Below are 26474 nucleotides of genomic sequence, written 5' to 3'. Positions count from 1 at the left end.
GACGCCTCCGTAGTGCAAACCTCCAGAACTCCGATTCCAGGAACAACCACGTTTCTCGCCTCATACCGTGGCGTGGACCAGCCCATCCTCCTCGATGGGACAAGGTACCCTGCGACTCCCACCGCACGCACAGCAAAAGCCTACACCCGCGACCTCGCCCGTCTTCTCGCAAACGTCGACCCCGAAACCTTCAGTTTGCTCAAGTGCGACGGCGTCATCGAGTTCCCCGAGAGTCCCAACAGCAGCCAATTCGAATTTATTTTCCCGATCCCACAGGGCCTTTCAAACCCGCGCACCCTCCGCTGTCTCCTTCTCGAACGCCAAACCTGCTCGCTCTCCCAACGAGTGCGACTAGCAAAGCAGCTCGCGCGGTCCGTGATGTTCGTCCACGCAATGGGATTCGTGCACAAAGGCATCCGTCCCGAAACAGTCCTAATCTTCACCGAAGACAACGCGGTACAACAGGCAAAACCACAACCTGCAACAGCAAATGCAAACGCAAACGCAAACCTCGGACCATCTTACCTCGTCGGTTTCGAGCGCACCCGCCGTGCAGATGGCCCCACCGACCTGCATGGCGACCGCGAATGGGCCCGCAACCTATACCGCCATCCGCAGCGGCAGGGCCTCTGGCCTGAGGACCTATACAGCATGCAGCACGACATCTACAGCCTAGGCGTGTGTCTTCTCGAGATAGCACTATGGCAGTCCTTCGTTTTCCCGCAATCCTCATCTTCTCCTCGGTCTGAAGAGCCGACGATGCCGTGGGAGGAGCTGGATATTGTTCACGCGATCAAAGATAAAGATCACAAGCGCGGCGGGTTCGCGATCAAGACGGCTTTGACTGAACTCGCAGAGAGGAGACTGCCGGCCCTTGTGGGTGATGTGTACACCGAAGTGGTGCTTACCTGTCTGGGATGTCTGGATAGCGGGGAGGAGAATGTATTCGGCACAGAGAGGGATTTAAGAGTCAGGCTTAGGGACGCGGATGGAGTGGTTGTCGGGGTCAGGTTTGCTGAGAATGTACCTTCTGTCCCCTTTGCTGTTTTGTCTTCTATTCTATTCGTGCTAATTTGTCTGCGTTTGTAGGTATTGCTGCGCATTGAGGAGATCTGTGTGTGATCTTCCAGCTCCATTGGGGTCTAATGACCCTGATTGTTGAAGGCCTTATTCAACTGTTCCTCGTCCAAGCATGGTTTTTCATACGACAATTGCATTGCAAAAAAAAAATATAGCGGGGACATCACATTCATAACTAGCAGAATTAGGCTGGACTATACACAGGATATCAAGACCATATATACACTGCACCTCACAAGCCTCACACATACGCCATCCACCCATACCATCCATCATTACATGATTATAAATACATACAAGCCTCAATTAAAAACTCAGCTCGACTTCTTCCGACTCCTAATTTTCCGCGCCGGCGGACTAACACTCACCTCCTGCATCTCCTGCAGTCGCGCGACCGGACCCACCGACGACCGCGTCTGTCTGCGCGTAGTACGGGGCGGCAAGTCCTTCTGCACCCACCCGGAACCCCGCGGCAGACGATGCGATTTCGCAAAGTCCACGTCGCTTCCTCCGGGGGACGCGAGCGGGCTGGACTGAGTTAAGTCGACGAAGACGCCTGATTCTTGGGTGGGAGGTGGCTGGGCATCGACCATGCTGTCCGGAATGGATGTTATCAGTGAGTCCTCTTGGGATTGAGCAGTTTTCCTGCGCTGGGAGGATCTGCGGGGGGCTTTTCGCGCGGGTGGAGTCGACGCTGATGTTTCTGCTGCTTGGGAGCGTTTTAGGCTCCTGCGGGTGCGTCTTTGGGAACTAGTACTATCCGGTTCGGTGTCTTCGTGTTGCTTGTCGATTTCGTAGAATGGGTTGGGAACGACGGACGTGGTTGAGGAGGGGGAAGCTGGCCTGGGGGAGCAGGGTTTTTCTTCATTGGGTTTGGTCGTGTCGCTCTCCGATGGCTCCTTTTCGTGGAGACTGCTGATCAGGCGACTGAACGATACCACGCTTCCCGGGCTGCTCATCATCTGTAGGTCGTCGTCGGAAGGCATCGTCGGCGGGTCGACCTTCGATCGGTTGGGGGGAACAGTAGAGTGCGAGTCATCCTTTTGGTTTTGACTCTGAGGTCCGTCTGGGTTCTCGCCGGGTTCAACCACAGCTGGCTCAGCTTGCGAGTCAGGGGCCTGGGGCTCCGTGTTGGTGTCAGACTTGGACGACTCCGGTGGCGGTGGTGACTCGAAGCCCATGAATTCAGGCGATCTGACCGGACTGGTCGGGGCCGACCTCTCGCCCCCAACATCCAACCGTTCCTCATCACCATGATCCTGCATCATACTAGACTCCAAGACCTGCGAATCATCCACCAAAACATCCATCGCACTGACGAATTCCGACCCCGTCGGGCTCGACTCGCGGACTGAAGGCGTCACGCATGCGGGGGTGGTTCTGGCTGGTGTGAGCGCACGAACGCGAGTCGACAGTGAAAGAAAATCATTGTACTGACATGCTGGCGTCCCCAGCCTCCCCGGGGTCTGCGCATTCAGCAGCCCGGAGAAGCTTGGGGTCAATCAGATCCCCGAACGATTTCTCGCGGAATCCGTCGTCTTCAGCGTCTTCGTCATATCCGGGCATCTCGAAGCCGCTGTACTCGGGCTCGTCGTCTTCGTCGTCCTCGGTTTCGCGGATGGCCTTGCGATCTCGCGCGGCGAGGCGGAGGTTGAATGCGTTGTCTAGAATGTCGTGGACCTCTGCGACGCGGTACTCGGACACGATGGGCTGCCAGTTGGTCGCTTTCGACATGTCGAGTTCTTTGTATGCGATCACTGCGCCTTTCTTCACGTCTGTCTCGACAAGAGCTGGAAGAGAGCTCGGGTTCTCAGGCATAGAAGGCAGATCCTCTTCCGTCTCTGCGGGCTGTTCAGTCCCCTCCATGACAGCATCACCGTTCTCCAGGCCAGCCTCGTCGTAATTGAGTTCCGTATTTCCCTCCTCGTAGCCTTCACCGTTCCCGTAGTCCTCGTTCCAGTCTTCATTCCCGTACTCATACCCCTCATTCCCATAGTCCCCCTCCCAGTACCCATCTCCGTTCTCATAACCACCATTCCCATAATCCTCCTGCACCTCATACTCCTGCGTCTTCTGCTTTCTCCTCCTCTTCTTACTCGGTCCCTTCAACTGCTTAATCCGATAAGCAGCCTCGCGGTCCCAGCGCTGCTCAAACGGGTAAGGCGGCGCCGTCAGCTCAACATCATCGAACACGCACTCCGTTGCTCTAACAATCAGCTTATCCTCCCAGCTGCCCTCATCATCACTAACAACAGGTGTCGGTTCAGGCTTTTCAACAGCCAGCTGACGAGGCAGGAAATGGTTGACTTTTCCAGCGAGCTTTTTCCGCGTCTTTTCCTCGTCCTCCTTGGACTGCGGCGTTCGCACGCCCAGCGACCCGAAGACCATTCGTCGAGAGCTGGCGACGTCTAGCGTGCGTCGCTTGGAGTGCGCTTCTTCGGGCCCCTCGTCCTCATCCTCCTCCTCCGATGGGGTAGACTCCGCGGCGGATTGTTCCGCACGCTGTGTGCTTTCTTTCCGGGTGGATTTCCGGGGCGCCTCGTTCTCTTTCCCGATAGTGCTGGTTGTAGTGGCAGTCTCGGAGATATCTACCCCGCCGGAGGCAAGATCCCGAAGGAGCTTCTGCCGCCGGGCCTCGAACTCAGCCTGTTCCTGCTGTTTCTTGGTCATGGTAGTTTCGTCCGTGTAGTACTGGTGGCCGTGGAGTTCCTCGAATTCTCGCAGAGCGGTGAAGTCGGCTTCTGCGGATAGGGCGCCTAGTTCTTTGAGTTTGGAGAGGCGGCGGCGTAGCTTCGTGCGCAGGTTGCTCTTTTTTGTTCGTGTGGAGCCTCGGCCGGGTGGGTTGGTGGTGGTTTTGCGGAGGGTGATTTTTGTTTCTGGGGCGGTTGTAGAGTCGGAGTCTGAGTCGGAAGAGTCAGATTCCGATGATGATGATGATGACGTGTCGGTGACGGAAGTGGACGCGTTGGAGTTGGATTGGGCGCTGGCTGAGGAATCGGAGTCGGAGTCGGAGTCCGAGCTTGAGGCGCTGGAGTCGCTCGCGGATGAATCGCTGGAGCTGTTTGCTGATTCCTCGTCGGATGTCGATCCGGCCTTGCTCACGAGCCGTTTCTCAGGCTGTGGGGCCGGGGACTTTTCTTTTTGGACCTGGCCCTGGCCCTGGAACCGGACCGCTTTGGAGTCCCGACGAGAGCTATCGTCTGCGACGTGCTTTGAGAGAGAGCTCTTCCGAGCCTTGGGCTCGGCCTCGCCCGCTCTCGCGCGCAGCTGATAGGGGCCAGTATGTGGTGCTTGGTTGAAGTCGACGACGCCATTAGCCGCCAGTTGCGACAGCTCCATCTCCTCCTTAAGACCTTCCAGTTCGTCCACCATGTCTGTGCCTTCTAACTCGGAGATATCTTCAGACGGGTGTTCACTGCCGCTTTCTTGGGCATCTCCGTAGTCTTCCAAGTCATCTGCCGGGAGGCCACTCGCGCCTTCGTCCAGCCTATGGTGGATGACAGTCGCGTCGCCCGCATCCGGGTCCTCTTCCCTGGTGCGATCCCCGTTGTCATGATAGTCCTCGAACTCGTCCTCGTAATGGTCATTTCTCTTCTGGTGGACAGCATGACTCGGCCGTATGACAGAAAGCTCCTGTGACCGCGAAGGCGCACCAGGGTGCCACTCCACGTCCTCATCTCCGTAGGCAAGTCGATTCTCCCACGCCGCGTGGGTTGTCCGTCTCCTCTTCCGCGGGGGGATAGTAATCGCCGGACGAGAGGCAGTCGACCGTTTCAAAAACGGCTTTCCGAAAGGCACCCCATCGATAAGGTGTTTACCGTCATTCGAGATCTGATGACGCCCTGATAGCCGACGGGCGCGCAAATCCGCAACCTCTAGTGCCCGGATCCTAGATAGACAGGTAGATTAGAAACAGCCCAGCAAATACCAGTACCAGAGTACGGCTCACACAACTTCATCCCCGTCTCGGAGAAGACCCTCGACCTCCATGAAATGCAGACACTCGGACCCGCCCGTCTCAACCACATAGTCCTCTAGACCCCACTGCCCGCTGTATTCATCGTCGAACAAAGCCGGCTCGGTCTCGAGCGGAATCACCTCGTTGACATCCTCCAACAACTGCGCGACTGTATACCCCCCGACGAGTATAGCGCGTTGGGCGCCCGCGACGAGGTGACCGCCGACGAAGCGGCCGGAACGCCAGATGAGGAGCGACCCGCGTAAAGCGACGGCGGTGCAGTCGTCCAGAGGATTCGCGTCACGGGGAGACCGTGACGCTGGATGACGAGGTGTAGACGCATCGCGGGGAAACCAAGAGCCTGCTCTTTCTATCTGTCGTGTTACTGGTCTCTAACCATGAGCAAACAATTGCGGTGGGGACTGGAATGGAGTGGGCAATTGAGATCTGTGATGCGACTGCTAGCAGCTCAAGTGCTTGCGCTCTGGACGTCGCGGAAGAATAGGAAGAGCGGTGAAAAAGAGCTAGCTGCACGAGGGGGGTAGCATGGAATTTAGTAGAAAGCCAATATTATGAAGGAGCAGCGACAATCATGTTTTGAGCTAGCTTAACTCAAAAGACGTGTCGGCGAGCCAAGAAGTGAGACGGAGACCAAAGCTCGCGACGAGAGAAGTTCGCAGCCCGAGATCTTCGCCGCTAAGCCGCTTCGGGTGTGGCGCCTGAGGCACGCATCACGGTTCGATCAAAACAAACAATGATCCTGCTATTGATTGTGGGGATTGACCATTTTCTTTTGATGTGACTGCTACAGCTAGCTCAATACTACAGTAGAGCACAAGGTTGCGTTTGGCGTGGAAAGCCGGATTGTATTCCACCTATCACGACTAAGGATATGATCAGTATGCAAGTACAGCCGGAATAACGAGAATGAGTACAATCCAATGATTGCCAATGTTGTAGACCGAAAAGTGGAATATTATTAACAATGTGAGATAACGAGAGTAAAAATAACAGTAAAAATAAAATAAGAACCATAACGCCAGGCGATGCATGCGCGCTTTCGAGTCACAGTGTGACATGATCATGATTGGTGGAATGGTGGCAGGTGGGTATGGAGGATTGTGCAGCGTCAATGCAGGCCGTGTCTGGCTGCCACGAGCGACGCAGTAGTACCGTCCTCGCATGAGACAAGACTCGTGAGGACAGAACATCGTATGTGATCCTTCAGAAGGCAGCTCGAGCTGGAGTAGCTGCTCGGATTTATAGAGGTCTAGGTCTAGTTAGGACTTAGGAAGCTTGTCGTCCGCTGGGACTCCGGGGAACGGGTTTCCGACTGGGAACTCCCAAGTTCATGGCCCGAATATCCCCTCTAGATGGTCTTTGCCCCGAAGACGGAGGCCGCTGGGTGCCATCCTCCGCGATGGTCTGATACTGCGGGGGACTCTCCTCTGGTGGGGCGACCTTGTGGATCTTGAGAATACTCTGCTGGCGCGCGACCGGAGACGTCGGGGGCGAGTTGGACTGGGACTCTGGTGGTGTCGACGGAAGCATGTCAAAGCTCTCCGTGGATGAATTCGCTCCAGGGTTGCCGTAGGGCGACCGGGCCTCAGGTTCCTTTCCCGCGTGACCTGACGGTCTTCGATCAGCTCCAGGTTCAACGGGTCTGCTGGAAGTGTCTGGTGGGTTATACTCGCGACGTGGGCCATCCACAGGGCTCAGAGTTTCAGCCATCGCGTCCTCGTAGCTTGGGGGTGCTTCATCGTTGGCATCTTCCGAATTGACGGGAACCGGTTGTGCGCTGGGCGGCCGGGGTGGCATAGGGGGGCGTCCGCTGGGGCCGTCATGATCTCGCCGAACAGGTGTCGGAGGTGGCACCGTCGGTTTCACACGTCCAGTTGCGGTCATGGAATCCAGGAGGGCTTTAGGAGGGGCAATTCCAGAATACACCTTGACCGGCATTCGCAGTGGTAGTACGATAAGTTGCGGCTTTTGAAGTCAGTAAATGGTATGGACGGAGAAAGGGAGAATCCGGGGTGATAACGTTGACATACCCTCATGCTACCAATACTGCCATAAGTCAACCCCACTCGCACCTCAAGCTCGTAGCTCCGCGAGACGTTGCATGTCTCGAATGTGGGAGCCACTGAGTCTGGTAAAGGAATACGGTTCCACAGGCTAGCGTCTAGGGCCCATTCAGTGCCGACCGGGTCACCCCCTCTCCCCAGAGGGACGGCCATATTACTGCGACTAAAGATGACCCAGCTCCCGGGCTCTGTTCGCCGTAAGTCGTGCGCGAGAATGTGAGTATACGAAATCAAGTCAATTTGCAGCATCTGCAAGAATATCGTCTCGTAGGTCTCGGAGGCTTTGGAAACCAAAATCCGTAGCGGAATGGGCTCGTTACATGTCAAGATTGGCGGATTCGGCAGTCTTAAGTCCACAGACACGCGTGGCAGCTGTGCCTCAGAGTCCCGGAGGGACGAGCTAGAGATTTTTTGAAACAATACTTTCGCCTTGGACGTGGTCGGTGGTTTGGCGAACTGGCTCTGACGCCGCGCGTACGTCTCCTCATTCGCATCGCCTATCCTCGGTGGTTCAATCGGTAGGAAATTGAAATTCGTGATCTAGCAGTGGTCAGTCGAGCTTCGAAAATCCACCCCCGTGCGTAGTATAAGACGGCGTACCTCGCGGATATTTTCGCGATAGAACTCGGGTCGAATGACCGTCACTTTGACATAGTATTTGATGTCGGCTTCCCCGGGGAATCCACTCAAAGAAGGAGGCAGGGTCTTCTTGACGTGCCGATTCGTATCCCGCGCCACCTCGACCTTGAGACCCGTGATATTCAAGTTCGTGAGCATGCTATTGTGCATGCTACAGGCATTGTTGAACGGGAACTGCGCGAAATACATCAGCGCGAGCACTGGACAAACATAAAGTAGGGGAACACTACCTTGAAGTGGAAGGGATACTCGTACGTCCCCGCGGCAAAGGTGTACGTCGTCCCCGGAGACTTCTGATTGAAAACACCGGGCGTAGGGAAGACGCTTTCTACTTTGTACAACAGCTACTCCACGTCAGCTGCGATCATCACTATAGCAGACCCTCCGCAGATTATCCAGTCCGCACCTTGTGGACCTCCAATTCCGTCCGTTTCTTATCGGATTGTTCATGGTGGGGATGTCGCGGCCCCGACAGGCGCGTGCGACTCTCGCCCTCGAGCTTCACCTGAATGCCCTCGATAGGAGTCTCCGACGGCAAATTCAGGACAACCTTGCCGGAAAGGAAGTCGAGATTGGTGAAGTGGGCGTGAGGCCGATCCAGGTGGATGGTGACAGACATGGCGAGCACCCGCACCGGGCGGACCTGTCGATCGGCGGCGCTGTTGCTGGTTCAATCGGAAAGGAAGGAGTTTTTAAAAGCGACTGTCCAAACACTAAAAGAATCGATCTCGAAAGTCAAAATTAATACCCTTAAAAATGAAGAGTGGGGAATGGGGAGGGTTAAAAGTATTTCCTCCACAAGAGGATGGACGGGAATAAGCCGAGAGAAATACGAGGGGGAGAAGAATGACGTTGAGCACCACAGGGGACAGAAGGGCCAACCGTGGGGCCCAACCCGCGCCTAGAACGGCCCGGCGTTGGAGCTGACAATCTAACACACATATTCTATATAAATAAATTGATAAATTTTTGAATATTTATCACAATTAAAAATGATCAGGCTGTCGATCATGAAAAAAAGGCACAGTAGACATGTACAACACCCAAATGTCATACGACCAAATCGTACATAGTAAGGCACGAACCGTCAACAGTGACCGTCAAGCCAATGACTTCCCAGAAGAAAGGGATGATCAGCAGTGGCAGGGCTCGGTCGGTGGATACAGGTCAAAATTCCATTTCCCGTCTATTCCATTCTCTTCTGGGTCCGGGGTTTCTGGCTCAGCCACTCTCGGCTTGTTCTGATTAGGACCCATAGAATTTCTACGGGGATCCGGTTTGCACCGCCACCCTCTTATCACAACCCCGGTAACGCGCGGAATCAGGTATCCCCCAAACGGCGTCTTGGATCGATCCAGACCAAAGCAGCATATAGCCCGAAAGAGGTGGACCATCACGGATGGGGCATCGCATCCACTGCCCATTACCGTCTCTCCGCAACGAGTTGGGCGCGGCCAAGCTTCCAATGCAGACCTCGCATATAGGCATCAGAGTTTCTCCCCAATTCTCCCAATAGTTCTCCCTTCACAGCCCTTCCTTGGCAAGCATGTCTGAGACACGAGTTGTCAGCCACATCGTCATTTGCACGATACATATTACCTCTTTCAACATACCAGCTATGTCAAGATAGAACGCAATAGCATTGAATCTACAGATACGGAAATCTCACGTTAGCATAGGCCGTTGGAAAACCATCAAAGAACTCACCTTCGTCGGTTGCCTGTGATCTCCCCAACCAACCACTTCAACCGGTTGGTCCAGTTGATCAGGTCCAGGTGGCTGACGTCGACCAACGTGCCCTTGTAGCCGTGCGGTCCTCCCCACCGGCTACTAGCCACGCTGACAAGCCCGTCATTGTAGCCCTCGATCTGCTGAAGGATGCGGTGGGACAGGCGGAAGACGGACCACAGTTTCGGCTGCATAGCCGCCCCGTAGGAAAAATACCTGCAATTGGTTTAGCAGCCAGCCCTACAGCCGTGTGGTGGACTTTCGAAAAATACGTACCGCACATCCTCAATGTCAGGGGTAGCGGGGTTGAACGTATTCTCCATGTACTCGCGCGTCAGCTGGGAAAATGCCCCAGTCTCGACTTTCAGTTGCTCCAGGGCGTAGTACATCTGGGCTAAGCGATCGCCTGCCGAGAGTCAGGATTGGTGTCAAGTTGAGCGTGCCAGGCAACCAACCTCCAATTTGGCTGAATGCATAATCCGCAATCGAGGATCCTGGGAGGTTTAGCCAGTGCTTTTGCCCAACTAGAAAAAACAAACCTCTGTGGGGAGTCGCTATCGTCGTCAAGGATAACACCTTGAAATCTGTAGGCTTCAAGCGACTGATCATGTACCGGGAATCCAGTCCACTTGATAATTATCAACACGAGGCACACTGAAAGATTTGTGATTAAGGCACTTTCTCACCCCTAACAACTCAATTAGTAAATCGACTGGCTGAAGTAAACATGATCATGCTATTTACCATGCTATGACTGTAAATTGCTCTCCGTCAGAAAATGCAATAGCAGTACAGAGATACCAGCACATACGCAATAATATTAACACTCTTCCCCCGCGCACCAACAGCGATGTCTTTCGCCAGCTCCTCGGCGCGCATCTCAATAGAGCCTGACGGGGGACCGTCGCGGTAATGACCTCGACCCCTTTCATTGACAGGGCCTCCGTAATCCCACGCCAGTACTGGACACCAGGGAGATACCGTCCGGCCAGGCGCAACGTATCGAACCCGAAGAGGCCATGCGCCAGAACAACAGGATTCTTGGGGGCATCTACACAGCATGTCATCAAGCAATTCGCCAAATCAACAGCATCTGAGGAGCGCTAGATAAAAACCAACCATAACTATCCCGCACCACTGCATATTCATCACGGATAACTTTTCCCAGGTCTTCCAGGCGGGGATCCAGTTGCGCTTCCGAGCGCAAGGTGCTGGAATGGAAGCTCCGGGTTGGGCAGATTAGACGATAATGCGAGGGCCCGGCTCTGGCGTTGACAGATCTGACACTGGTGCAGATCCTGGTAGCACCGAGCTTCATCATCGTCCACTGCTTATTGGTATTGTGCGAAGTACATGAAGGCAAATAGTCGCGTTCCGTCGGCGATTTATTTGCGGCCGTGTCCGATGACGCAACGGCCGCCATGTGATGCCTGAGGCATATATGCATTCAGGAGCTTATGGTCGTTACTACCACACTCAATAACCGGATTATAGACAATCCTGTCTTGTTACTTTTCTACATATTAGTATCTATCGTCTAGTATTTTATTCACATCATACACCTTCAACAACTTTCTAGGGAAAACCCCCCCATGTAGTCATAGTATATCAATTAACATAGAAGTCGACGACCATATCAAACAGCAAAACAGTATATTCACAATCGTTAAGCTGGAAGCTGAAAAGAAGCAAGATTCACCCACGCCGCAAAACAAATGGCTCGCATTTCTATTTGACGAGAATCTTCTCCGACGGCTCGGGCTTCACGTCCGACAGCGCATAGATGAGGTCCTCCACGACCTTGCTCCCCTTGTTCTTTCCGGCGTCCTGGATCTCCTGGAGCTTCACCTCGGCTTCCTTGTTCGCGTCCTCTTCGGCCTTCTTGTATCCGCTCGAGTGCTGTAGATGGATTAGCGTCTGTTCCGTAGAGTATAACCTTGACTCTCTTGTGAATTGAGCAAGGCGACACGAAGATTCCAGCCAGGGAGTCAAACCTCAGTCTCGAACTTCTTGAACTCATCCTCCTTCTGGCTCTTGTACTCTTCGATCTCCTTCTGTGCCTCCGCCTTGGCGTCCCTTATCCGCTTCGTGCGGTCTGTAGCATATCAGGATGGGCTCAGTAAATAATAGGTCAGGTAAGCGTACACTCTCTAGCTAAAGACACAACAATAGTTAGCACCGACCACCCAAACCTGAATTCACAGCACGACCCCTCCCCGCATCACGGACATACCTTGCTGAACAATCTTCTGAGCCTCTCTCTCAGCCTGCACCACACAGTCAACGCACAGTCCCTACCCAGATAGCATCCCAAGAAAGACCTACATCGAGGAGGGTCTGAATCCCTGCGGAGTTTTGAGCGGACTTAATAACACCAACACATTAGCACAACTCTCATCCTCTCATCCACCCGCACCCCCACCCCAACACGCAAACAAACTCACCATATTCACCAACAATCTCTCTCCCAAGTAACAGCGTAGAATACAAGGCGAGGTCGCAACAGCAAATGCAAATAAAGCGAAGTAGACCACAAAGTCGTAAAGCTGGAGCTGACGATATGACTTCCCCGACGCCACGATGGCCCGCTCCCTCCCCTGGGCGGTCTGTATTCTGCCGTCTGCTACCGCCGCACGCGATAAACGGTCATGCCGGTTGGATTTGTTCCGGTCATCAATCTGCGCCGGATTGCATTTGTTCTTCTACGGTCTTTTATTTTTGCATATACTTAGCGCTGTGTCGGATTCCTGGTCTGCTACCATGTCTCGAGCCTCCAAGTTAACATTGGCCTGCACCGGCCTCGGCACAGCCGGGATCGTCTACTTTGTGCACTGGTCTCAGGTGCAAGAGAAGGCTGTACGTACTCCTCCTCATACCACCACTACTACTGCTGCTACTACCACATTCGCCTTTCATTTAAGTCATATCCAAGCTAATACATGTCTCCTAGGCCATGCATCGCGGCGTCGAACGCGACGTCGAAAAGCAGCGCGTCCGCCTCGAACGACAAGCCGACTTCGACATGCAAAAGGCGCTCGAGGAGGAGTACCGGAAAATGCAATCTGTATCGCCTAGCGGGGCGGGGCCAGGGACAGGGTCAGGGACAGCAGGGGCATCGAATTCGTGACCTGGTTGGGACTGGCTGGACAGGACGGCCGGTGGTTGTGTGATTATAGATGCTCGGCGCGGTGCTGTCATGCGGTGCTCGGCCGGGCTTAGACTTGTATATTATACCCGGATGTACATTATGTGATAAATCTACTCTTACGATATTTGAACATGGTTGATTGCAGTGTTTGAGGTGGGAGGGGTGGAAGGGTGATCCACAATGTCAAATGAGTATCAAAAACATGGTCTGATGCCATGTACTGTTAGTGGTGTTTTTGGTGAAAGGCTAGGTCAGAGCTGAGGCAATGGGAAAGCCCTTGCAACTAATAGTGATAAAAGAAAACCAGAAAATGTAGTCGTATTTGAATCAAAGGCATGGATACACAGTATGGCGCAATATATATAGATCTCAGCTTTTCGCCAAATCAAACACTTACTATAAAGCTACAGAACAAACCTTCCTCAAGCCATACAAATGCACCACAATTCATAACTACTACCTATTATTAGTTAGGATCTGCAGTATTCAAACGCTCGGTTGTCCATGAAAGCTGGATCGCTGGCTAGGCCGCAACCTCGGCAATTCACGCGAGACTAATCGTCTCCGCATTTCACCCGCCAAATCTATACTCTACTTACCCCGTACTTATACACTCCATGTTCATCAATCCATCTCACTACAAACAAATTGAACCCATTTAAACAACAAATCCAACCTCAATACCAATCATCCAAGCGAACAACATGTCCCCCCCATCAGACACATTCCAAGGCTGGGTCGCCCACGACGCCACCAGCCCACTCACATACACAACCTTCCAACCCAAACCCTTCACGCCCACCGACATCGAAATCCGCGTCTCGCACTGCGGAATCTGCGGCACAGACATCCACACTCTGCGCTCAGGCTGGGCGCCAACCAACTACCCCTGCGTCGTGGGGCACGAGATAGTCGGGACGGTCGTGCGCGTGGGATCAGCCGTGCCAACACTAGAGTCATCTCCGGCCTCGCGCGAGATCAAGCTCGGCGACCGGGTAGGCGTCGGCGCGCAGAGCGGCGCGTGTCTGCGCAAAGCAGACTGCGAGGCGTGCGCGGACGGCGAAGAGAGCTACTGTCCGCGCATCGTGGGCACGTACAACGGGCGGTATGCCGACAAGAGCAAGTCGTGGGGCGGGTTCGCGACGCTGTGGCGCGGGCCGGCGCATTTCGCGTTCAAGATCCCTGATGCGTTGCCGAGCGCTGAGGCTGCGCCGCTGCTGTGCGGTGGGGTGACTGTTTATGCGCCGCTGCGGAAGTATGGGGCTGGGGCTGGGAAGTCGGTGGGGATTGTGGGGATTGGTGGGCTGGGGCATTTGGGGGTGCTGTTTGCTAAGGCGATGGGGTGTGAGCGGGTGGTTGCGATTTCGAGGTCGTCGGGGAAGAAGCGCGATGCGGTTGAGGGGTTGGGGGCTGATGGTTTCATTGCGACGGGGGAGGATGAAAATTGGGCGAGGACCCATGCGAAGTCGTTGGATTTGATTATTTGTACTGTGTCTGGGCCGGATATGCCGCTCACGGGGTATCTGAGGCTGCTCAAGAGGGATGGGGTGTTTGTGCAGGTGGGCGCGCCTGAGGAGCCGCTGCCTCAGTTGATGGCGTTTTCGTTGATCCAGAGGGGTGTCAAGGTGACGGGGTCGAATATTGGGTCGACGGAGGATATTCGGCAGATGCTGAAACTGGCGGCGGAGAAGAGGGTGTTGCCGTGGATTCAGAAGCGGCCTATGGAGGATGTTAATGCAGCGTTGGCTGATATGCACGAGGGCAAGGCGAGGTATCGTTATGTGTTGGTGAATGACGTGGGGACGCAGGCTCGTCTATAGTTATGGGACAATTCCGTATATAGTTGGCATTTACCCACATAATGCCGAGTGACAGAATATGGATATACTCATGATATCGATCTAACCCAGCCAGGCAAGAAATACGAATCAAAATGATCGTCATGTAGTCAGGGCTTAAATACGCGTATCCACGTCCGGCTCTCGGGAAATGTCCGGCTAGATCGAGGTTGAACATCGTCTTTACCCGATTCGGAAATGGGTACGAGATATACGATAGCGCGGATCCATCGCATGTCAATTGATTCTGACCCGACAATGAAGTTTCAGAGTTGCCTGGATGGATGGATTGCTAGTGTAGAAATATTTAAGAGTGTCTTGCTCGCTCATGTTCGATCTTCATCGAGTGTCGAGTCGAAAGTGCAGAGCTGTTGTTGATATCGTCACTTGTCTCATACGATAGTACTATAGACATCAATTCACCATGTCAGGCGCAGATCATGGAGGCTGGAAGGCGTACGAGTACTACCCTTCCAAAGCAGCAGCCGTGGTTTTCATCATTCTCTTCTTGGCGGTATCCCTGCTTCATTCATACCAATTGACCAGGACGAGGACGTGGTTCTTCATCCCCATGGCTATTGGTGCCTGGTGTGAGTGCCCCTCCTGTTGGAACTACATCCATAACTGACCATGCAGTCGAATTCGTCGGGTACATAGGACGCGCCATGTCATCGTCGCAATCCCCCAACTGGACGATTGGTCCATATGTCATGCAGAGCACGCTATTGCTAGTCGCCCCGGCGCTCTTCGCCGCGAGCATATACATGGAGCTGGGCCGGATCATCACACTAGTCCGGGGCGAGAAGCTAGCAATTATCCGAGTCAACTGGATGACCAAGATCTTCGTCGCTGGTGATGTGCTCAGTTTTTTGATGCAGGCATCAGGTCAGACCATATAACTTGCTGTGCCGCTGGGATATCGCTAACGAGGCGCTATTAACAGGAGCCGGAATCATGGTCACCGATAACCGGGCCACTGGCGAGAACGTCATCATCGGCGGCCTATTCGTCCAGATCGCCTTCTTCGGCTTCTTTCTGATCAGCGCGGCCCTGTTCCAAATGCGCATTGGGAGCCATCCCACCGCAGAGTCCGTCGCTGACTATATCCCGTGGCGGAAACACCTCTTTGCGCTGCATGCGTCGAGTATCCTTATTCTGATCCGGTCTATTTTCCGCGTTGTCGAGTATCTGCAGGGATCAGAAGGGTATTTACTTTCGACGGAGGTGTTTATCTATGTGTTTGATGGGCTGCTGATGTTCTTTGTGTTGGTAATATTTGTCGTTATTCACCCGAGTGAGGTTAATTGTCTCTTAGGGAGGAGTCGTGTGATGACGGCCAAAGGGGGTCTGAAGATTTGCGAGATTTCGGTAAATGTTTAGTAGAGTGAGATTGTGTGTGGTGGCCGGTACGGCGAGTGTACCATGAGCGAGGAAGCAAATTCTTCCGGGAAAGGTTGCGTTTCGAAAACCTATAGATAGCCTTGTTTTGTAGAAATTGCTGGACCAAGTGAGCCATGCAAATGAGATTTATTCCGCCGACGACTCGAAGTTTTGTCCAAAAATCTCCGTCATAGGTTCCCGGATGTGTACCCTCCAGGAATCATCTAATATCTTCCATATAGCCTTGGGAACTCGCTCGTCCCATTGATCAAAACACCAGTCATACTTCAGGCGATGGAGCACCGCACAGTAGTGGACCAGGATTACCAGAGGGAAGGGCCGATGTTCACGGGCCAGGTCGACGAATTCCGGTCTCAGTTTAATAGCCCACCTGGCAGCAACAGGCACCGAAGTCAACCCGCTAGACACGGCAGCCATCATGTCCGCCAGATTCTCGATGACATTTTCGTAGAGCGAGATGCTATGCGTCGGGTCCTGAGCGCCGCAGTCGCGGTTCAATTTGGACAGCCGCTGGATCACGGCACGGGCATCATCCGGCGGGGAGGGATCATACGGATCGAACTGCAAAAGCTCGTCCCAGTCGGTACTCCGAATCCAAGAAGTCGCCTGGTTCAAGAGTTGCTGCACGCCGCGAGCCAGCAGCAGAACCTGGAGCAGACCGTCGACACAGGACCATGGGTCTGCCGGGTCGGGGGTCTGAGGGAACCCAAACGTGTAGACAACGACAATACCCGCGAAGGAGAACATCGCTTTTGCGTTATCCTCGGTGATATTGTTCAGTAATTGGCGGAAAAAAGTCAGTGCCTGATGTTGGTGCGCGACAGCGGTCCTGACATATGACTCGTGTCGTTGGTCGTCTCTCGTGCGCGCGATATGGAGCGCAGAAAGAGCCAGAATGCCGTGCATCAGGAATGTGTGAGACAGGGCTTCCTCCGGCACACGGAAGCGCCAGATCGACTCTGTCCTGGTGTTTCGGGATAGGGTCTGATGCGTTGAGTTGCACCACTGCATCATCAACTCCAAGTCCGAAAGGTTCAAGCTGGCGGGAGATTGGGATGCTCTGTCATCCCCGCCAAGTCGTCCCAATATGTCGAATGAGTTATCGGGCGTTAAGTGAGAATCTAACTGTGCGAGCCCTTCAAGATCGGAACTGGCAGACCTTGGCTGCGGGAGACGTTCTTCATTCGTCCATAGAAGGGAGCTTGCAGATTCATATTCACACTCTGTCTGGCGTTTGGAGCAGTTTGAACATGTCGGGCGGGTCTCATCGCACTGTATAGATTAGATATGGGTGGCGATTATATGGTTCCTGGAGGACAATACCTTCACTCTTCTCCGCTTGCACTCCGCGCACCCGTGGCGGGATTTGCGATGAGGTCGTCGGACGGCCATCAGCTGCCACTGGAGGTCGTGTTCATCATTTAGGGATAGTACAGTATGGTTAAAGGATAAGGATGAGAGACAATCTATCTATAAGTTCTGTAGAAGGAAGATGAGCAGGCAGATGCATACAACGTGACGCCAAGACGCCGTGTTGTTCTAGTAGGAGAGTGAGCGCGGTGAGCTTGTGGGGTGAGTGAGCCGTGGAGTCTCTTGATCCGCCAAGACTGGTTCCCTCAACAACAAACAATGCGAGGAATATCTAGACTTGGCCGGATTTTTATAAGCGGTATTCTATGGCAAAGCAATGAACGAGCGCCGGTGGATGAGGTACAGAGGCTCGATAAATTTGATTGAAAGACTTTTAATCAAGTATTTGATCAATTGAATTCTAGACAAGACAATATAACAATATATATATCTACACCTCGAGAGTATGTATGGGAATATACCACAAACAGAGTTATACTCAAACACCCGCAAATCATTTATGACCGAACGCTTGACGCGCCGTAGTTGACTGCTTGAAGATCTTCAAAGTTGATAGACTGTATGTACTTCAATATATACTCTTGACCGTCCGCCCTGCAGGAGGTATAAGCAAGTATACGTGAGAAGGTTCAGTGCCGACCCACGATGCTCGATAGACTTGACGTGGTCGAGAGATTATCTCCTGTAAAACATGTTCAATGATGTAGGAGCGACCAGATAGGCCCGTATGCTGGACTCGCTAAAAGGAGAGGAGCTCGTAGTGCTAACACTAGAGGTAGAGTGTGAGGATTTCATGAAGCCCTCCAATCCATGACTCGGGAAGACATGCATGTTGTGAGAGAAGGCAATCGGCCAACACGTCAGCTGACTTGCAGTGTTATTCCCACGTAAACCACACAAAACAGTTGTTTTGACTATTCTATGTCATTTGAAAGTATTCGTACTATTCGCAACCTTTTCATAGTTTCAAAAATCATGTCCATATACACTCAAGACGCACTCATTGATCATACAACTTGGGTGATAACAGCAAACGAAATGCATTGCAAACTGAACTATCTACACATGGTATCTCATAAAACAACATAACATAAAAAGAAAGACGAGGCGGTATTTATCCACCACCACCGCCGCCGCCGCCGGCGCCGCCGCTGGCCGAAGCTTGGCGGCGTCTTGCGCTCTCGTACAACCCCAGCACGGTAATTAGAGCCATGACCTCAAACTCTTTCCCATACTCCGCAGTAACTCGGAACTTGCCCGACTTCTTCAAGCTCATCACGGTACTCGAAAACAGTCCCACAAGACGTCCAGTCCGGTCGTCCACGAGCTTGAAGTTGGTGCCACAGAGCCCGGAAAAGGATTCGTCAATACCGACGGAGCGCGTCTGCTTCCAGACAAAAGCCTGCCTGCCACTCGGGAGGTTGATATGCCACCGGTACCTCTCGTGCATGACGCTTTGGGTGGCGACCATCTCCCAGTCCATTTTGTTAGGATTCTGCGGGTCTCCCAGGCCGACGTGGAAGCGTCGCGAAAAATATTTGTACTTGCAGACCGCCACGGTCGGCGCGGTGTTGTCGGACCCCGCATGGAGGGTTAGGTCGGGCTTTTTGGGTGTCCACACAGAATTATCCACATAGTATAGTTGATGCTTGTCAGCGGTTGTGATGTTGTAATGGTTTTGCCAGTAGGTGTTGTACACATGGTAGAGATGAGATTTGCTCTCTGGTAGATCCTCTGGTGTACTGTCGATGGAGGACGTTGGGTGGTGCTTTGTGTAAGCAGGCAGAGCCGGATCGTGCTTGGAGGAGTCCATGATTCTGTGTTGATAATCTTCAGGAATGAGGGTAGAAGATGACCGCCGTCAGCTACAGGCGGGGACGATGGAACATCTTATAATCATCAGTCTCGGTTAGTGAACAAAGATATTGAACTCTTTTAGATGATCCCAACATGATGATACGACGGAGAGGGAGGCTGAGCCGACGGACGGACCGGACGATCTCACCACAGCCATTGCCCGGATCGATGATATTATTAGATGATCATCTGCTGGGTGGATGGATGACCTCGTAGTACTGGATGGCGGAAGGCTGAGCCTTGGGGGGGATCGAGCGTGGTCCAATCAGCGCCACGAGCGGCACATGCTGCCCTGTTGGGTGTCATCACATGACCGGGTGCGAGCTGTCAATGACTACAATTGGCAGTGATCTGTTCGTTCCATGACTTGTTCCATGACTCGTTCCATGAATCGTCCCATTCCCAGCCCACCAATACTACTAGCTAATGTCGATTTCGGAGTATTAGCATGACCAACCACGACTCATCCAGTAGTTCCTTTGCCGTTTTACGGTCACCAGAGTCAATTCTCTCATGGCCTTCAATATCCGAACGAACTCTTCTTTATCCTGCCTGCCTAGACTCTCGATTCAGTTTTCCAAGAACGCTTTTGGCCGGGGTATTGGGTCCTGAAGCCTGCCATGTCGTAGAAGTATCTGGAAATGAAATTGGGGTCGCCCCGCGCCAGTAGTTGTGGGGGGAATGGCCCAAATAGAGCCACCATTTCGTCAAGGTAGTGCTTTGTTTGGTAGACTTCTCCATTTCTTTTGCTCGCCCGTAGAACATTCGTACCGCGCCAAGAGCGTCTAGTAAGACTGCGCCTAGGTTCCAAATGTCAACAGGAGGTCCCCACGGGGCCCCGAGAATGACTTCAGGTGCTCGAAGAAGTGTAGGTTGTATAAATTCAGTGAGATGACGGTTGGCCTAACTAGCTGAACCCCAGTCGCACAGAACAACATCAAGGTCCAAGTCACTAGACTTTCGGATGTAAAAGTCCCTTAACGGTTGTAATACACTTTTGGAGAAATCAGATGTAGGGTTCATGGCAGCCACTAGGGCCAATGTCCTCGAACAAATCAACCAGGTTTAGAATATGTCGATACCCTGGATGGTCGGGGTTGGAATAAGTTAAATATCTGAGGATCTCGAGTTCAAAGATATCGTTCAGTCCACCATAATTGCGCTGAGTACTTTATCGCCCTGTAACAGGCAGCCTTGGAAATACTTCTGTAAGTAGGTCGACCCATCAAGAAGCGGGATGGTGCTTCTCACCGTAGGTCCTTTACGAGTCACACTGTAGAATACCGACCAAATCCCAACTTCCTGAGGACCTCATACCTTTCATCATACCCGTCTCTTAGGGTGAAATCCGCCGCGACTATAAGCGCTACGACCTTCTTCGGGACACTGGCTTGCCATTGACGACGGCAATGTTGATACACGGAGGTACAGCACTTAGTCTGGACTCGCCTTTGGACGACCAGACATAGGTAGACGCTGCCAAGAATGTCAGCACCTAGCATCTACCTCGTACTCCGTACTCTGAGCGAAGTTGTACAGCTAAACCCCCATCAACACCACGCTCAGTAAGGGAAATCCACGTGACCAACACGATAAGAAGCCACGTGATTACATCAATCTTATCATCACATGACCACTGCCAAGCTTGTCGCGTTGATCGACCGGACGACAAAGTGCTTGGAAGCCACCCAGAGACATCATTCACTTCAACTGGTGACTGTTGCTGTCGGACAACCTCACTTCTCTGGACTGTCTGATTTGGAAGTGGGGCGGAGACCTTTACCTTTCATTAGACCTTTTGGCTCGTCATTCACAGCTAACAAGTCCAAACACTGGTCGCGGAGGATTCTGCGGTCTGTGATCTTTTTTCTTGTTTATTTCACTGATCAAGCCCCCCTACCCGACTTTCTGGATTTGATATCCACGATCGATCAACATCATGACCTTCAAGGTCCCTTTCGACTCAAGCCCCCCGTCGACCCCGGGAAAGTCGGGCAGCTTGTTCAGCAATCTGTCGAACACCCCTGCGGGTAATCCGCCGTCGGGCTCCAGTTCCTTTGATCCGCACGGGCGTTCCCAAATGGAGTCCCCACAGTCCCTTTTCTCCCGCTCGAACTTTGAGAATGACAGCATCTTTGGGTCCTCGATCGCGTCTCCCGGGTTCCTGCCGCCCCGGGCCAGAAAAGCGGCCCCAGCCAAGCCCTCCGCCCCGTCGCAGTCGCTGTTCAGCATGACACACGATAGCCAATTCGGCCAGCCGTCCAAATACGGTGGTGCGTTTAATAGCTTTGGATCGTCGCAGATGGAAGAGGAGGTGCAGCAGGATGCGCATGGCGATGCGGATATTCCGGAAGAGGATGAGGGACCACCCGACGACCTGATGGATTTTGGGCAGACCAATAAGGCAACCGGCCCACGCTTCAGTTTCCTGGACTCGCAATTCGGTAACCCGGCTGCCCCTCCATTCAGCAATCCCGCTGCTCCCCCATTCGGCAACCCGGCTGCTCCGCCATTCAACTTCAACGCCCAGGCCCAGCGCAAGCCGATCTACACGAACCCAACCAACGCGAAGCGCCCCAAGCTCGACGAGAAGTGGGCGCAACAGTCGCCTCTGCGCAAGGTCAAGCTGCCTCCCAAGAAGGACTCCGCTATGCCGTCGATTGTGCGCAACTTTGCCTCTCATTCGCGTCTGGCCGCTGTGGAGGAGCCTAGCGACTTTATTATCAAGACGGAGGACGAGATCAGTCGGTTGTTTGATGAAGCACGACGGTCCGAATACCACATATCGTACTATCCAGCTCTCATATCCGATATCTGTGACAAGCTTGTCACCGTCTGGAAGCCATCTGGGGGGGTACCCAGGCCTGGGGCCGGTGTTGGCCCTGGAGAGCGCGCTTCCAACGTCGCCAAAGCAAGCTTCCTCGGCTCATTGCTGCTCCAGCTTCACCACCCCCCGCCTTCTCCTGCGAAGCTGCCCAGTTGGCCCGGTGCTTTTGGATTTGGCTCTCGCGCCCTCACCCTGGGAAATAATCACAGGGCGGAAACCCCGACGCCCCTCCCCAAAGTCCTCCTTGACTGGCTGGATGCCAATCACGGCCAGGCCTTTGACATCCAATCCTTGAAACATGCCGAGCCTAACCCTACTGCGTCTCCCAACTTCTGGGAAACCATTAATTCCGCGACATTACGCGGACAGATTTCCGAAGCTGTCGACGTTCTGCGATCTGCCGATTTCAACTACGCCAGGTCTGCATTGGAAGATGGTCTACCTCAGGCTGGCTATCGAGGAGCTCAGCTGCAAAACATCCAGCGCTGTGTCAACAAGGCGCTTCAGGTCTTAGAGTCATCCCCCAGTGTGCAGAGCGGCGACTGGGATGTGCGGGGTGCGGAGTGGGCGATGTACCGGAGGCGTGTGCTTGTTGCTGTTACTGATCTGGAGGAATTCGCCGAAGGTGACGAGCAATCCCCCGACTCGCCGGCTGTGGACAATCTATTCCAGGCGCCAAACTTCGGGCTCGCCACCAACCCCGCCAAGTTGGACTCATCATTTACGCAGTCTGCACGCATGGCCGAGAGCCGGGTTCCGTGGTCTATTTATCAGAGCTTACGGTCTCTCTATCGAATCATTCTCGGTGACACAAGTGCCATCATGAACCAGGCTCAGGACTGGGTTGAAGCCACCGTTGGTCTGACTGTGTGGTGGGATGGAGAGGATGACGACGGGCCTCATCGAGAACCTGGTAAGCTTTACTGATTCGTTGGTGGGGGCACCTTGCTAATAGATGCCAGCCGAATCTTACCTTCATCGCCTCGACCTGGCCTTGAGCAGCGCAACAAACAGCAACTCGAACGATGCTAAATTCCGAATCAACTCCCTCAGTAGTCTCGAAGTCGGTCTGGCTTCCGTGTTCGAGGGGAACGTGGATGGAGTTATAGGGCTTCTCGAGACATGGTCTCTGTGTGTTGCATCCGCCGTGGCTGAGGTCGCAGAAACAGCAGGCTGGTTGCACGAGGCGAGAAAGGCGCTGCCTGGGTTGAACGCGGACGACTTAATGGTCCTCTCGTACGGCCAAGAGACCGGCGAATCCGGCCGAGGTGTCAACAAGAATGATGTGATGAGCGCTTATGCATCCGGTCTTTTCGAGCGACCTATCATCGAGAATGAGAGCGGCACCCGTGAAGGATGGGAGCTCGCTTTGGAGGTCTTGAGTCGTATAGATGAGAAAGCCAAGATGCAGAAGAGCGTATCTGAACTGTTGGACAAGCTCCCCCTCGATACGTCGGAGCAGATGGATCGGGTGGTGCTGCTTTGTTCGGAGCTGGGACTGGACAACGAGGGCCGGAGGGTGTCTGAGGTAAGTCGCAATCGCTTTTTATTAGTCTGATGAAGCTGACCTTCCCTGTTCAGCGCTACGGAGACCTTACGGTGGCCAACTCTGACGAATACGGACTGGCTCTGGTGTGTTACGCTCGGGCACACAGTCGACGAAAGGTCAAGTCGGTGGTGGATCTGCTCATCTCGTACAGTCTCGTGCGGTCCTGCGCATTCCCTGCAGCGGCCGACCTGGACGAGCAGCTGGAGACGATGATTCGAAGGCCGCGGGACTGTCTCACGGCCGTGGCGTCCGCGGACGAAGAGGCGGCCACGATTCTTCAGTTTTACTTCAGTGGATATGCGACGCTACGTCGCTTTTACGAGATCCGGGATGAGGCCGTTAGTCTGAAAGAAGGGCAGCGACCCCGGTTCAAGCCCCTTGCGCGACGGCGGGCGGCGGCGCAGGCGTTGGTTGCCGTGATCACAAGTGCAGCGGACAGCATCTACGGCGGGCTGTACGACCCCGAACGGGATTCGTCTATACAGGTGGACGGGCTGTTAACGCTGTTGGGCGAGGCCCTGCCCTTCCTTGATCGTACGTGTGCCTTTTTCCCGAAGAGCAACCGAGATGACACTAATACCGCAACTGCAGAACCTACACCAGTTTTCTCCGTCCCCCAGCAATTCGCCATCCTATCGGCGATCGAGGACCTGGAGACCGTGACGCCACGGGTGTACGGACAATGCGAGGAGTGTTTCCGGTCGACGCTGCTCGAGTACCAGTCGTCGAAGCGCGGGCCAGAGGAATCCCAGACGACAGGATCATTCTTCGTCCCACCGTCACCCCGCGCGTTGCTGAAGAAATCCATGTCCGGTGGGACGGGGTCCAGCACGTTTTCCTTCATTGGCAGTGAGATGGTCGAGTCATCTCGGCCGCAGTCCGGCCACGGGTCAGTAGGCAGCTCGGGCGTCCTGGTGCCTCGCGCGGGCGATGGCCTTCGCGGACTTCCGGAGGAGCGCGGCTGGGACTGGCGCGCCGGGCTGGCAGAAGGCTCACGCGGTGGAGACATCCTGCGCGTGTTGCGGCTGGGGTTGGCGCGGGGGCTGAGCTTCGGGGCTCTTGGCACGATCTGAGAATAGGATGGGTTGGGGTTACAAAGTAGGGGATGCATGTACGTGTACGTCTAGAATTCCCAGATTGGGAGGGAGGAATCTGGAGTAATTCGGAAAGTAATCTGCATCAAAAGTGATCTGCGGTAGGGCTGAATGCCATGATCTTTTCCGCTTGTGTGACATACTGTAAAAACCCCGTGCTTATGCTATCCCCATGTTGATTTAAAGAACGACATGAGTCACCCGAGAAGTCGGTGTGCGCTCAGCCCTATACACACCTAAGCTTTCACAATCCCACACTCAGCTGGTCAGAAGACTACCTCTCAACGTGAAAAGGACCTTAAAAAGGCCGAAAACCAGACCCAGAGCCAAGAAACGCACACCGGATTCGTGCCTCATTTCCCAGGATAAATGTGGTTGCCTGACGGACTCAGGCCATGATTGGTGGATGACTGAGGCCATACACCGCCGGTGGAGCCGCATTTCATCCGCGCGATTCATTCGTCGTTCTTTCTCTCTCCCTGCATCAGAGCCTCATCGTCTTCTTTTCTTTCTCCTGATTGATGCTTAGGTGGGGTGGCTCTCCACCGGGGCTCAGCGTCAGCCTGTCCTACTTCGAAATGGCCGGTACTTACTGTATACAGATGGGATACAGTCACAGCTGAACCCTACTACTTCTGCTAGGCTCAGTATCCACTAGAGATCAGCTGTGCTGAACTACTCCTACTAGACCAAGCTTGACACCGGAACCATTTGGCACGCACTTGCAAGATGAAACGGCGGCGGTACTCGCGGACCTCTACCGAGTCCGCAGTGGAGTCCTCCAGCAGTCAACCCAGCGAACCCCACTGATCGACCAGGGTTCGGCGAGTCCGTAGTCCGTAGGGCGGACGACACTGAGCAAGCCACGATGGATGGATGGCCCCGGCTAGCTTGTCCTTGCCCGACGCACTGGGTCTTCCTGGTTGAGACTGACTTTGGCTTTTTAATGCCGTCTTCTTTTGAATTGATATTTCTGGGGATTGCCCTGGGGGAACGAACTGCATTGATTGATTGATTGAGGGAGGCCTTGCATTCATGTTCACCTCGTTCGGACTTGGCTGGCACTGTATGCAGCGCGCTGATCTGGTTTACATTTGAGTGGCTCAATGCTGTTATGAGGGATAGTCATGCTGCGACGCCTGACAACATTGATATAAAACTATCTAGACGACGCTCTCTCTCAAGCACCCTCTCTATCAACTCAACCGCTCCTCCAAGATCGTTCCGACTGAGTCCAGCTTCATTCATCCTTCATTTATTCCTGTCTTTTGCCCTCCAACGCAGGTACCCACCACCAAAGTACCATACCACAGTCTCATCCACCAACCAACATGTGCCTCCAAGTCGTCGAGCGCTTCTCCGTCTGCGATTGTCTCTATTTCAAACACGCGATCGATCCGTGTGAATTCGTCGGCCAGATCGGTCACAAAGTGAAAGAGAAACCCATCCCAGTCGGATATGCCTGCCCGCAGCACTCTGGACGACCTCAGGGCTATGACTTCCCTTCTCGATATGCGGGTTACCCTAAGGGGTGTTGACCTCTAAACCCGTCAACGACGCAGCCGGCTGCAGATAAAAGTTTCAGTTCTATCATGTCGAATCAATTCTTTTTTTCTTTCTTTCTTTTTTTTTTTTTTTTTAAAAACTAGGGGACTGAGGTGGTAGAGTCTACCATATGATAGGAGGAGCGAAAGTTACTACATTAAGAGAGGGTTGTTTGGATTGGACTCGCTGTTTACAGCAATATTATGTACTGCAGGCAGGTATATGCATGGCTGGATAAAACAAGGGAAAAGTCAATAGAATTGAACACAGCCATTGTCCCGCTGTGACTGGAGTACGAGACGGTCATCAACGAGCGGAATCGCAATTATTATACAGTGACAGCCAGATCCATCTC

At 53.6% G+C, this 26474-nt stretch overlaps 11 protein-coding genes across 11 annotated transcripts; 4 read left to right on the top strand and 7 right to left on the bottom strand.

Moving 5' to 3' along the window:
• Positions 1-140: 140 nt before the first annotated feature.
• On the bottom strand, positions 141-5381 carry P168DRAFT_313392 (uncharacterized protein; the record flags this gene model as incomplete). The annotated part of the gene is made up of 6 exons (XM_024839656.1): positions 141-188; positions 1485-2363; positions 2396-2431; positions 2515-4969; positions 5030-5199; positions 5259-5381. The coding sequence occupies 6 exons, from the start codon at positions 5379-5381 to the stop codon at positions 141-143; spliced, it is 3711 nt and encodes a 1236-aa protein (XP_024689203.1).
• Positions 5382-5849: 468 nt separating this feature from the next.
• On the bottom strand, positions 5850-6446 carry P168DRAFT_70203 (uncharacterized protein). The gene has a single exon (XM_024842117.1). It carries the CDS (start codon positions 6247-6249, stop codon positions 5935-5937), a length of 315 nt encoding a protein of 104 aa, XP_024689202.1. The 5' UTR covers positions 6250-6446; the 3' UTR covers positions 5850-5934.
• On the bottom strand, positions 6200-8460 carry P168DRAFT_70075 (arrestin (or S-antigen), N-terminal domain protein). The gene is made up of 5 exons (XM_024842115.1): positions 8168-8460; positions 7992-8105; positions 7723-7935; positions 7090-7662; positions 6200-7024 (listed from the first exon to the last, which is right to left on the bottom strand). The coding sequence occupies exons 1-5, from the start codon at positions 8378-8380 to the stop codon at positions 6326-6328; spliced, it is 1812 nt and encodes a 603-aa protein (XP_024689201.1). The 5' UTR covers positions 8381-8460; the 3' UTR covers positions 6200-6325.
• Positions 8461-8994: 534 nt separating this feature from the next.
• On the bottom strand, positions 8995-10900 carry P168DRAFT_70191 (triglyceride lipase). The gene is made up of 8 exons (XM_024842116.1): positions 10609-10900; positions 10301-10540; positions 10234-10243; positions 10029-10117; positions 9945-9983; positions 9766-9895; positions 9469-9705; positions 8995-9409 (listed from the first exon to the last, which is right to left on the bottom strand). Exons 1-8 carry the CDS (start codon positions 10808-10810, stop codon positions 9286-9288), a joined length of 1071 nt encoding a protein of 356 aa, XP_024689200.1. The 5' UTR covers positions 10811-10900; the 3' UTR covers positions 8995-9285.
• Positions 10901-11078: 178 nt separating this feature from the next.
• On the bottom strand, positions 11079-12031 carry P168DRAFT_293460 (uncharacterized protein). Its single transcript, XM_024837812.1, has 6 exons — positions 11934-12031; positions 11815-11853; positions 11723-11756; positions 11635-11643; positions 11484-11584; positions 11079-11388 (listed from the first exon to the last, which is right to left on the bottom strand). The coding sequence occupies exons 1-6, from the start codon at positions 11934-11936 to the stop codon at positions 11218-11220; spliced, it is 357 nt and encodes a 118-aa protein (XP_024689199.1). The 5' UTR covers positions 11937-12031; the 3' UTR covers positions 11079-11217.
• Positions 12032-12176: 145 nt separating this feature from the next.
• On the top strand, positions 12177-12780 carry P168DRAFT_330389 (protein PET117). The gene is made up of 2 exons (XM_024841585.1): positions 12177-12345; positions 12440-12780. Exons 1-2 carry the CDS (start codon positions 12250-12252, stop codon positions 12614-12616), a joined length of 273 nt encoding a protein of 90 aa, XP_024689198.1. The 5' UTR covers positions 12177-12249; the 3' UTR covers positions 12617-12780.
• A 561-nt stretch (positions 12781-13341) lies between these two features.
• P168DRAFT_243621 (NAD(P)-dependent alcohol dehydrogenase) lies at positions 13342-14457 on the top strand (the record flags this gene model as incomplete). Its single annotated transcript, XM_024833873.1, has 1 exon — positions 13342-14457. The coding sequence occupies one exon, from the start codon at positions 13342-13344 to the stop codon at positions 14455-14457; it is 1116 nt and encodes a 371-aa protein (XP_024689197.1).
• Positions 14458-14899: 442 nt separating this feature from the next.
• Positions 14900-15855, top strand: P168DRAFT_243572 (RTA1 domain-containing protein; the record flags this gene model as incomplete). The annotated part of the gene is made up of 3 exons (XM_024833870.1): positions 14900-15065; positions 15112-15339; positions 15419-15855. The coding sequence occupies 3 exons, from the start codon at positions 14900-14902 to the stop codon at positions 15853-15855; spliced, it is 831 nt and encodes a 276-aa protein (XP_024689196.1).
• A 147-nt stretch (positions 15856-16002) lies between these two features.
• On the bottom strand, positions 16003-17268 carry P168DRAFT_285274 (uncharacterized protein; the record flags this gene model as incomplete). Its single annotated transcript, XM_024836193.1, has 2 exons — positions 16003-17148; positions 17200-17268. The coding sequence occupies 2 exons, from the start codon at positions 17266-17268 to the stop codon at positions 16003-16005; spliced, it is 1215 nt and encodes a 404-aa protein (XP_024689195.1).
• Positions 17269-18361: 1093 nt separating this feature from the next.
• Positions 18362-19060, bottom strand: P168DRAFT_322205 (uncharacterized protein; the record flags this gene model as incomplete). The annotated part of the gene is made up of 1 exon (XM_024840543.1): positions 18362-19060. The coding sequence occupies one exon, from the start codon at positions 19058-19060 to the stop codon at positions 18362-18364; it is 699 nt and encodes a 232-aa protein (XP_024689194.1).
• Positions 19061-20823: 1763 nt separating this feature from the next.
• On the top strand, positions 20824-24690 carry P168DRAFT_307492 (putative nuclear pore complex subunit Nup85). The gene is made up of 4 exons (XM_024839111.1): positions 20824-22844; positions 22894-23459; positions 23513-24014; positions 24072-24690. The coding sequence occupies exons 1-4, from the start codon at positions 21044-21046 to the stop codon at positions 24551-24553; spliced, it is 3351 nt and encodes a 1116-aa protein (XP_024689193.1). The 5' UTR covers positions 20824-21043; the 3' UTR covers positions 24554-24690.
• The last annotated feature ends 1784 nt before the right edge of the window (positions 24691-26474 follow it).

Source organism: Aspergillus campestris, assembly GCF_002847485.1.
Source record: "Aspergillus campestris IBT 28561 chromosome Unknown P168scaffold_14, whole genome shotgun sequence".
In the NCBI taxonomy this organism is placed as follows: domain Eukaryota; kingdom Fungi; phylum Ascomycota; class Eurotiomycetes; order Eurotiales; family Aspergillaceae; genus Aspergillus; species Aspergillus campestris.
Note: the sequence above shows the minus strand (reverse complement) of the source record. Positions and strands in the feature narration are given on the sequence as shown.